Source organism: Aphis gossypii, chromosome 2 (genome assembly GCF_020184175.1).
Source record: "Aphis gossypii isolate Hap1 chromosome 2, ASM2018417v2, whole genome shotgun sequence".
In the NCBI taxonomy this organism is placed as follows: Eukaryota; Metazoa; Arthropoda; class Insecta; order Hemiptera; family Aphididae; genus Aphis; species Aphis gossypii.
Window position 1 is genome coordinate 55253227 of NC_065531.1, and position 12910 is coordinate 55266136.

At 23.2% G+C, this 12910-nt stretch overlaps 1 protein-coding gene across 2 annotated transcripts in view; it reads right to left on the minus strand.

The window, feature by feature from the left end:
• LOC114130933 (orexin receptor type 2-like) overlaps positions 1-9965 on the minus strand; it is a 30587-nt gene extending 20622 nt beyond the window's left edge. For both annotated transcript variants that reach the window (XM_050200619.1, XM_050200620.1), the window contains exon 1: positions 9705-9965. In XM_050200619.1, the coding sequence (XP_050056576.1) occupies positions 9705-9734 (30 nt within the window). In that variant the 5' untranslated portion in view covers positions 9735-9965. The remainder of the gene's footprint in view (positions 1-9704) is intronic.
• Between the last annotated feature and the right edge of the window lie 2945 nt (positions 9966-12910).

A 12910-nucleotide genomic window follows, 5' to 3' on the forward strand; every position in this document is an offset into this window, starting at 1 on the left:
TTATGAAATTTAAACGTATAAAAATATTTTGTAATATATTCACTAAACCATATTATAATATATAGTATAAAATGTATATTTACAATCATAATTCATAACATTGAGACATTGAGTTCAAGAGAAGTTCATTTTTTACATTTTATACAGATTTAATACATCTATAAATATTATTATACCATAAAACATAAAAATCCTTTCACGTACATATCGATATAAAATTATATCTGTTGAAAACTTGAAAACTAAGACAACAAACTCATGCTACTGACAACGTATAACGCATATACCTATATGTATACAATTTATAACAGGCACTCCACAGGTAGCATAAAAAGTATTTGATATAAATTTAAAAACTTTGGAAAAAATAATCTACTATGAACAAATCACGTATTTTCCCTTTGAGTCGTTTAAGTGTTGACTCTTATTTCAATAAAACGAATAGTGCATGAGGTTATGACTCTGAGGCTATACTGAAAACAAATTACGCGTATTCAGCAATATATCTTCCAATCCTTAATACAAACATAAAATGACTCACGTTTTTTAAGAACTTATTCTTCTCTAACAATAAATTTATAATGTGAGGACATTATATTATGAACATTAATATTTTTTCATATTTTTATGGAATAGATGTAATGAATAAAATATCAAAGTTTAAGATTATTTTTTCGTAGTAATAAATAGTAATATTAATAAAAAGATTTTAAAAGTCCATAATTTAGCAAAAAAATCTTTTGGTTAGCTTCACGTACATTATAATTTAAGCCAATTAACTCATATATTGACTTTTTAATTATTAATATATATTATATAAACATTAAGCAAACCTTAATAATATATATTTTATTTCGTACAAATTATCTTAAATTTATCGTTATATAATATCATTGCTTAAATTCATATTTACTCAAATAATAAATTATACCATTTAACACCAATACATATAGAATTGTATGGAACTCAATAAGTTATTATACATGGTTATCTTTTATTTTTTTGGCTTGATTATTATCAGTTATAACGAGTTAATTAGCTAATATAATTAAATAAATAATGTATTTTATAAAAATGACGTACCTATAATTAATAGTTATAGATAGTTATAGAACTTTTAATTGTTATATTATAGTTCTATCCTGGAAAAAAAATATTAAATAGTAATAGGGTTTGTAGTATATATTGAGAACAGCACTCAGATAGATATATTATTTTTTATTAACTTACAAGTCACAATTATTGAAAAGCTTTCATGCATTGGTAATAATTTCACAAAATCAGTGTATTAGAATCAATGTCATCATAATCCTCATATTAATTATTAAAGTAGTTATAAAAAAAAAAATATTATTTCAGATGAAAAAGTTGTTTGTATTTAATATATGCATGAGATTATGAATTATGAATCTTATGGCGTGTGCTTAAAATTATATTTTAGATATTATAGAATTTTTATTTATAATTATATATTTTTATAAGCGTTTTAAAGAATTATGATTATCTTTGGTTTTTACGATCACTCTTATAATAATCGTCAATGTCTTAACGAGATTGCTGGATAAACAATGTGGTTAATTAAATTAAATTATTAATACCACATTTCTAGATCCCATTTTACTTGTACTATGCGTATGTTTAAGCCTAATGATTTTCCCTAAAATATTCATATCATCATTATAAAGTAAATGAATATTTTAAGTTATGTCACATCCACTTGATGAAATTGTCCACTTCATGAAAAGTTATCCAGTTTATGAAATGGAAACTGTTTTTTTTTCCACTTAATAAAATAATTAAAATGTTTATGAAGTGGATATCTTTTCACGAATTGAATATTAAAATTTCATATCATGTAATTTTTTTTTATCGAATGGCCATCTACTTGGTGAAACAAAATATAATACGTTATAAATCTTTGTTATCAAAATCTTTATCTTATTAGATCTTATAAGATAACGATTGTCGTAAAGTAGTAGGTAAGTTAAAATAATATGACAATGGTTGTATGTTATATTTGTTTCGCCAGGTGGATGACCATTTGATAAAAAAAAATTAGACAATATGAAATTTAGTATCTATTCCATAAAAATATATCCGCTTCATGAAAATTTTAATTATTGCACCAAGTAGAAACAAAACTGTTTCCATTTCATGAAAAGTTATTCAGTTCATGAAATGGACAATTTCATCAAGTGGATGTATTCTCAATATATACTACCTACCCTATTACTGTTTAATGTTTTTTTTTCAGGATAAAACTAAAATACGTATATATAAAAAGCTTACTATTACCTATAACTATTAATATTAAGTGATGTCTATATAAAATATATTGTTTATTGAATTATATTAACTAATGAAATCATTATAATAATCAAACCAACGAATAAAGAAATAACCATACTTTTTATACATAAACGTGTGCATTATCTGATTTTTAGATGATGTTTACAGACTTACATTACCTACTTATTGACCCCCTTTTTTTCAGGAGTTCTCTTTAAATGTCAAATAACATTGATACATTATTATAAATGTTTAGGTAGGGGACACACTTATTAATTAAACTGTTACCTTTCGGCTTTGACAGTTTTACACCAAAAAAAAAACGTGTAGAGGTTGTAACTCCCCAAAATTCCCCTCTTCTATATACCACTTACCTTACACAATAATATTATTTATATGATACTGGTACTAAAAATACATAAAATAAATACAAGTATAAGTTCAAAATATTTTAACTTGTGTTGAAATTCCTAAATGTTTGTTATTACTTATTTCGGCAAACAAAATTAAAAACACGTTATAAATCGTGGGACACACATTTGTTATTCAAGGGACAGTGGGACACAGTATATTATAACAATTAACAATAATAATAACAACAACAGCAATTCGTAATAAAAAATATATGACAGATATCTAGTTATTAAGTAATTCAATTACTTAATTTTTTTATCATTAAAATCGATATTTCTCTTTTTTTTTAAAATTAGAATTAATGATTCCAAATGGTCTTTTATTATGAACATCGGTATTTCTGTTATAAAACAGTTTTTACACGCAAATGTGTAATGTTGTACGATAGGTACTTTTTTTATAAAAACACAAAACACTTTATTACTACTTAATTCTTCCATCACTTATTTTATAAACTACATTTTAGTTGGTAACAACATGTAAAATACGGGGTCTGGTTCAGGAGCTTAACTTTAAGGCCCTAATAACAAAATTTCAGAAGTGTCCAGACACACCTGGTATAACCCCCCGCGCATTCCAATATTTTAGCCTTATATGAATTATAATTTATAAAAATTTGAACATTAATTATTCAATATAATATGATTTATTATAATTATTAATATTACAAATTACTAGTTGTGTAATAATATCCCATAGGATAGATTGATACATTATAAACTACTTTTATTCTATGAGGTAATACATTAAAATTGTATTAATACGATAATAAACAAGAAATATATTATATCAGAAGTATTAATAAATTCTTAAGTTAAACTTAGAAAAATATTTAATATATTTATAATACTTATATCAAAATATACATAGTTATTGAAGACTTTAAGAACAAAATAGTTCAATAATAAGATATCCAAATTAAAAAAAAAAACCATGGATAAAACTATCCAAATAAAATATTATTTTAATACGGAGTGTTATAAGATTAATAATTACCTATAATTCGACTTCGATGTATTAGCTGTACCTATAATATTCCAACATCAGGCAACAATTTAACAAACATAAAATAAAACGATATATTGGTGTTCCTCAATTCGCTTGCCAATCAGCATCGGTTTGGCGCCCAAGTTTTAACTTTATTATGGAAAAATCTATGGGTAAAGTAAGAAGTTTACGTTAAAAAAGTACATAACAAATTATAAGCTATTTATGTAGTTTATTAAGATATTTTCGATTTTTCAACAAATTTGTTTAAATAACGTTTTTTTGGGGGGGGGGGGGGTTAATTCCCTATTCTAAGCCAATTAATTTTAATTTTAATTTTTAGATAGAAAGTTATAAAATATCATAATAATTAATAACATTTTTTATTTTTGATCAAATTTTTTAGTAATACTTACATTTTAAATTTGTCATCAAACAAAAAATACAACAACTACAGAATATAGTTTATAAATATTTTTTTCCAAATTACACTTAGATAAAACTTACTAATTAAGTCGGTAAATTAACAAGATCAATTACAATAAAATGATTATATCATTTAACAGTATTAACTTTTGACAGTAACCATGATTATAAATCTAAAACAGCGTTTGTAACTGATAAATACAATTCTAAAGCTTATAAATATTATGTTATAAACAAAAAAAATACACATTTAAATAAAACTGACATAATCTTAGTTATAAGTCACTACACATTTTATAATTCCAAATTACACACCAAGTAATTTAGTGTTAGACATAGTACGATGAATAACATACAAAAATAGGCTCTGATAACTCGCTTTGTGAACTAATTCAACTAAGATGAGCAATCGCCTATGGCGAATTATATATAGCATTTGGTACATTTTTGAAAGTGGTTTGAACTACTCTCTAAACTTTCTTGATATCTCTAAGAATAATCTCTCAAACTTTTATCAAAATCGGTCGAGTAGTTTTTGAGTCTATAAGCAACAAACATAAGGATATTACATTTGTTAAACATTGGAAATCAAATTAATTATTATAATCTTTTTTTTAAAAAAAAATAGCAACACATGCAGATCAACTAATCAATACCATTTATTATTATTATTATTTCAGTATTCAATATGTACAGTACACTATGCATTAACAAAGAACTATTCAATTTTCTTGAGAAAAAAGAAAATTCATAATATGTGAGCCGTCCTAAACCTATAGTAATAAAAATAATAAGCTAAAAAATTATATGAGTCTCGAAAAATCTATTAATATAACTTTTATTTGAATAGGTTCAGCAGTCTCTGACGTTAACACGTTCAAACACACAAACTCTTCAGCTTTATTAGGTATATTAGTTTAGATATATAAATATAAATATATATTTATCATATCGTATAAAATATATTCCCTCTCCGTCTTAAATATATAATGAAATGACTAAAAGAGACAACTTTAAGTGATGTTGATTTAACTAAAATAATTGATGTGAAAATAAAATCTTCAGGTTTTAACTTCAGTCATCATTAGTATGAAAGGAACTGGATAACAATATATGAACCAAAAAAATTGTTTGTCTCTAATATAGTACCTATATTTAAATAAAATCATGTCTACGGTAATTAACACGAAGAAAAATTACGGTAAAAGATGAATCTCTAAGTAACTATCATTAATAATATTTTAATACATACTGTAGATAATATGTTCAACCAAACAATTTTATTCAGTTATTACTACAAATTTAACCACTAATGATAAAATATGTGAGAAGATAATTTTGAAATTCTCTCCATAAAATACATGATTGAATAATATAATCTATATAAACTGTTCAAAATTATCTATCGAAAGTAAGTATACATTATTATTTTCAAATAAATGGTCATAAGAAATGTTTAACAGTATTTGTATGCTATCTTTACATCTTATTTAATTAAGTACGAGTATATAATAAAAAATCAAATTATTATAGAATGATTTAAAATTTGGTTGGTACTTATAATAGTTATTGTAATACTATCGGTAGTAGTATTATAGTAGTAATTTATTATGGTATTTATAATTGATAAACTTCTCCTATTATAATACTCATATAATTATAAATATGTTTAGCACAATCTTATTGTGCAAACTTATATATTATCAACATATTGTTTTTATTTTTCTCTTAATAAATAAAAATAATAACATTTACATATTTCGTTCATGCGCTAAAAATGTAATTTGTATTCGTATAGCTGATAAAATAATATATAGGTAAAGGATCTTATTTTCAGTAATAAATGTTTACTAGAATTTAAATTAAATATTATTATTATCAATAATTATTATGTTCGAACATTTTAATAAAAAATTATACTACTTGAAATACTTCCAATTAATTCTGTTTATGATAATTTTACTCACACATTTAATTAACTAAAATTAATTAATAACTTAGATTGATATAATTGCATGAAAAATTAAATTAATTATTAATTATTAATAAACAGTGAACCTATAAAACAAACTGTATGTAATACATATTTATGTAAGTATGTCAATCACACCAATTGTATTGTTTGATTCTATTTCTGATCAAATAATGAGAATTCACATGTCTTACTTTGGTTAAGGCTAAATTAAATTTTTATAATTGATCTTTAAATAATTAAGTACCTACACAATTTTTGTACAGAAATCTTAAATTTTGAGAGCGTTTCCTAAAAATTCCAAACCATTCATTTAATACTATTTTATATGAATATAAACTAATAGTTCTAAGTTTCTAACCTACTTTAAATATTGATTTTTGGTATTTAAAAGTAACAATTCATCTGTTTTTAGTAACTTTCTCTATACAATTTTTAATTTACACTAGGTACCGTTATTACATTTAATACATTTTTATAATTATGTACTACCGAATCTGAGTTAAACAAATAAGTAATTCTCTTTAATTTTACTTAAAGTGTATCTTTTTATTTTTCATTGCATGCAATATTTAGTATTACTATTTCCAATATACCAATTACTAATATTCAGTTAAAAAAAAATAAACTCAATTTTGTATGTAGGTTCAGTGAATACTAATTACTATTTATATATTATAATCTATATCATTTATAAACAAAATGAGTATTAAAGTTGATACGTTAAAAATGTTAAAAATGAATACATTTAAAAAACTTATTCTAGTAACCTTTTATTTGAAACATTAATTTGAACTATTTAAATGTGAACTTTTTTTATAATCAGATAATTTTTCACTATAAGCAAAATCAATTTGTTTTAATCATATTTCGTCAGTCTATTTTTTTCTTTTTCGGTATATGTACCTATCTGCATTTGAAAAATTTCATAACATAGATCAGAATTGATTTTGGATGGCACTTACAAAAAATAATTTTTTTTTATTCTATTTTTCAATAAGTATATTTTCAGAGTGGTGTAATTATTATAAATCTATAACTTCTATAACTACTAACAAATATTCAAAATATTAAAGAAATATAAATAACTGTACTTTTTATCAAACCCCGTGCTATGAATACATGGTTACTTTAACTCGTTTTTTAAAAAAAAAAATCAGATGAAAACTTAATACATAATGTTAAAGACATTTTGTACGTAATAAAAATATATTATATTGTAAATTAATTAATAAAAACATAATATCAGCCAGTATTTAGTATTCAGTATAGCTATAGTAATTTTATGAATGACAATTTTTGAATGTAATTAAAACATAATATTAACTACAAAAGTTAAAATATATAAGTAGGTATACAATAATTTTTGTACCTATATAATACCTACCTCCAAAATAAATATAAATTAAAATTGTATTTGTTTAAAAGAAATTTAGATATTATCTCATTTAAAACGTTCACAATTAATGTATATAATTGTATTATTTTTAGATAATTTTACTTATATTAAAATAAAGCATAGAGAAGACATATATGTAATTGGTCATTTGGAGGAAGGTCGGTCATTACTTTCCTCATATTAAACAGTAGAAAAAATATTATACATTACTTATCCGTAAACCTATAGGCGGAAATGGGCTATTCCCCCCCCCTTCAACAACCAAATGTATTTTATGTTTTACATAATATTTTTTTTTTATAATTATTGATAAGCTATTAAATATTGATAGTTATAATCTAAATTTGAAAACACAAATTTTTATTAGAATTTGTAAGTTCTTGTAATAAAAATTACTTTAAATTAAGAGATACAAAATAATGTATATTTAAAGCTGCTTATCCAAATGTATACGAACTATAACAAGTGGCAATAACATAACCAATTAATTCAGCCACATACCCATACATTTTAATGGAACTTTTCTGCAAAGAAGCGTATCAATACAAGCTGAGAACTTTAATGATTCAAAATCGTTTCCACTCTCTGTCCATCCCCAATACTGAAAACAGTTGTCATATTGATAATAAAGACATTTAAAAAAATAATAAGGAAATAGTGCAATATACTTATAATTATTATTTTGTGTTATTTTTAATACTTAAATACTTTTAATTTAATTTTTTTTTTTTTTTTAATCTCGTACAATAACAAATAATTTTAAAATAAAATAGATGTAAATAAATACATCTTTATTTAATTATATTTAATATTCATTTATTTAATGAAATAATATTATCATATCTATTATGATTAATTAAAAATTAATATAGTGTTTTTAGATGATTATCATTTATCAGCCCCCTCCTCCTACGTCTTACAACAATTTTAAACTACTTACAACACTGTTCAAAACGTTAAAGATTGTAAACAAATATGATATTATACCTATCACCATTCACCACTCATCAACTTGATTACGTATATCTACACGCATGGGCGCCCATAAGTAAAATTTTAGAGGGAGTCAAAATAAAAAATTATCAAATGTAAAGATAATAATTATATTATGGTAATATTTATTGAGTTACAAGTTTTTAATATTTTTTGTCCCGGGGGGGGGGGGGGCAAGTGCCCTATCTTGCCCCTCCCAATGGGCGCCCATGTCTATACGCTCTAATACAGCCTATCTGTTTCCTTTTAAAATCAAATAAAAATTTAAAAATTATTTTAAAATATTTAAGTCATTAAAATTCAAAATACAGTTTGTGCAACACTTATACATAATTTAAAGATAACAGTGTTTAGTAATAACATTTAAAAACAATTTATAATTAATCAAAAATAATATTATCTATAATGGATATAATTTGGTATCATCGTTTGAATTTTAACTCGTCACAATTCAATTTTTAATTTTTTCAACAACATATTATTTTACTTTACTTTATTACATTTTCTCTAGGTACAATTTTTATAAACTAGTTAAACTTTCGTAGGTTTTTAGTTGACGAATGATAAAAAATTAGCGAAGTATTATTGTACTGTTTTTATTTATAACGTGGAAGTAAAAAAGTTCTTTTTATTATTAAAAAATAAAATAATTTCATTACAATTTTATTTGAGTAACGAGTGAGGGAACTTTAGTATTTTATCTCCAAATAACGAATAAAGTAATTTAATTACCTTTTAAAAGTAACTTACTCCAACATTGACACACTGATAGGTAGCTTAAAATCAGTAAGCAGGTCTCTAATGCTATTTTACTTTCTCAGATTTAAAATGAATATAAGATTTTTTAAATGCAACTATAATTAAATAATTAGTTTCAGTAATGAGCATTTGCATAACCAATATTCATCTAACAATAATATTAAAAGAATTTTAATTCAAACAGCTTAGAAGTTAAGAATAATTGAGAAGGAATTAAATTCAAAATGATATTCAATGCAAAAAATAATTAGAACAAATTATGACCATAATACACAGCATGTAAAAACATTTATTAACTTTTATGTAAGAACAAAATGTACATGGCCAAACGTTTCTAATAAAATACATTTAATTTAAATTAAAAAATAATTTTTATTTTAATATATACAATATTATTCTAAAAATATAAAATTTAATTTTTACTACACAAAAAATTTAAAAAAATATATGTGTATTATCCCTTACTGTGAGTGAATGCATTGGTCTAATATCCATTAGGTAAGCAGCTAATATAAAATAATCAACACATCTAAATCGACATCTTAATAAATCTTAAAAATCTAAAAAAAAAAATTAATTTCAAACCGCACTACGAATAACACAATAGTATTGAAAAAACAAACATAAAATCACGTACACACCGACACAACGATGGTAGTCGCACGCGCGCCGGCAACGTACGAATGCGCTTTTACGCGGCAACGTGTATGATCCCCCAAAGATTTTCGAACGCGCCATCATTTTTTGTTTACTTCCATCCGCCACGGCACTGCGCCTGATCGCGTGTTTCAAATTACTCCGGCGCGCGCATTCATTACACCTACCGTTTTTTTTTTTTTTTTAATTGTTTCAGAATAATAATAATTGTTTAGCCGAAAAAAAAACTTATTTAATAGGTATCACATGACACATAATAAAATATTTCTTATACTAATATTATAAATACGAGAACAACTCTACCTGCAGTTACGTTTTCACGGCTAGAACCGATATTAATAAAATTTGTTACGGAGAAAACTTGAACCCTGAGAAAGGACATAAAATACCTTTTTTCAACTTACTTACTCGTGATCGCGCTAATCATGATAAAACTACTGATATACGACCGAAACCATGGGAAATTTCTAGCATACAAAATATTTTAAGTTATATAAAACAATGACAATTTAAATATTTTCAGATTGTGTCTTATTATTACATGATACCCGACAAGAAAAAATACATAAAATTTGAAAACATCAAACATTAACTGCAGTAGTGTAATACAATATATTAATATCAATTATTAAATAACATACTATGTTCGAATTGTATAACTTAATTATAACCGTAAAAAACAAATTAAACATTATATATTTATAACTAGTTATACGCGGAAGTAAAATACATAAACATTAACTACGAGGTATCATTAAATTATTTAATACTAATACACAATACATTTAATTATAAAATTTTTGTATTATTATAGATACTTATAGGTATATTATTAAGGACACCGAATGCAAATTATAAAAATTACACATATTATATACATCAGAAAATGTTGCAAGAGACAGAAGTTCTAATATTATTATAAAAATTGTTATTTACTATAAATGTTTGAACTAAAATTTAGTGTTTAATTTTAAATAAAGCAATTATTACAACTATACAATCATTTTCACTATATTTATTTCATAATAATAAACCTTTTGAGTTTTAACTTCAAAATAATAAAAAAATAGGTATACTTAATTCAAAATTAATTTAAATCAAAATAATAAATATTCTTGATTTCCTTGATAAAGGTATAACCATTGATTATAGATAAGTTTATTTTAAAATCAATGGTATAACTTAGATACTAAATCATTAGAGTAAACTGGGATATTTTGTTTTTACATTTTTAAACAGGTTTTATTACTAAGAGTCAATTAAATATTATAAAATGAAAAATAAATACATACTTAATAAAAATGATAGTCATATTTTAAATAATATGTTAAAACCTTCTAAGAATTGTATAAAAGTTTGCAAAACTAAACGTAGATATAGGTACTTCATTTTCTGATATTTAATAAATCAATATAGGTAGGTAATATTAATAACGAAAAACGTTATAATTAAGTTAAAATTATACATATGGTGCACAATTTTAAATTAATTGAATAATATAACTGTATACAAGACAATGTAATAATAGAGTACATTTTTGATTCTAATCAGAGCGATGATTTTACAATAATTAAGTGCCATTGTTATGATTTTTATGTTATTATTTTTGTTTCTGTCATCACCTTTTAAACCAGAAAAATTCTACGATTTTTAAATTTATTTGAAGTCGCTGATTGTAAAGTGTATTTAGTAAATATTTTGATATTCAAAAACAAAAAATTCCAAGTACTTTTCAAAATAATAGAAAAAAAAACAAAAAAAATTAAAGAAAAAAAGGAATTTTTACATAAATCCAGTTTTGAAATTATCGGTCATGTTTTTTTACTGTAATTTTTTATAGTGATTTTGTAATTCAAAAATTGAATAACTAATTCATAAAAATCACCAAGCCATAAAATATTGAATAGGAAAACGAAAGACAGAAATAAGTAATAAATAATTTAAATTTATTTAAACCTATACCTATATTATAATCTATGATAGAAAATTTAAAACCTTAATAGGTACTAAACAATGTACCAATACCAAATACCATTTACATCAAATCAATTTAACTTTGAATATTAAATTATCATTGTAAACTGGAATCATAGGCATGCGCACGGGGGGTTCCGGGTGTGCCTGGGCACCCCCCGACATATAATTGGGGCCCTACAATTTAAGTCCTATAGTATAGTATATATGGGTCCGTATTTTAACTAATTTTACTAGAATAAAATGTTATTTTTTTCTAAAATATGTGATTAAAAAAAAAAAAAATTATGTTTAGGGATAAAAAAATATTACAACGTAAAATATTTTAAATGTGCATGGTAAAACTTGTTATGATTACAATAGCTAGCTGCTAGATGTTATTGACTACTAAAGTAAAAATAATAAATAAATAATGCAATTATCTAAAAATAGATTTTAGTTGCAGCTATTTAATGAAATATTATATATAACTTGGAACTAGTAATACCACTGATTTCCGTGATACTATTAGAAACCATTATACGGGACACGGGTTATGGAGTTATTTTTACATTTTGTAAAATCGAAAGTAAACATAACAAACTGATATCTACTATTAATTGTTATAATATTGAAATATTATGATTTGACTGTTAACTAAAATAAATATTATTTACGTGTTATTCTACAACAATATTACAGTACTCCAGTGTTCACTGATTACTCAACCAACGTTGTTGTATTATTTTATTTTTTTTAATTAAAATCATGCCACCTAAAAGCGGTTGCCAAAAACATAAAGTAAAAATTAAAAACGATTTGGAACTGAAGAAAATTCGAGGTTCTTTAGACAAATTTATTCTACCCAAAACAAATCGTAAGTATATCAATTTTATAGTAATAGTATTATAGTAAATAGTAATGTTTAAGTCCTATAGATACCATTAAATTTAAATCCTAGATATAAAAAAAAACTAAAATATGTTTATTGTTATTTCTTTTTGCCATTAATTGTTATAAATTATTTATTATTTATTTTTATTGAATTGAAAAGTGAGTTA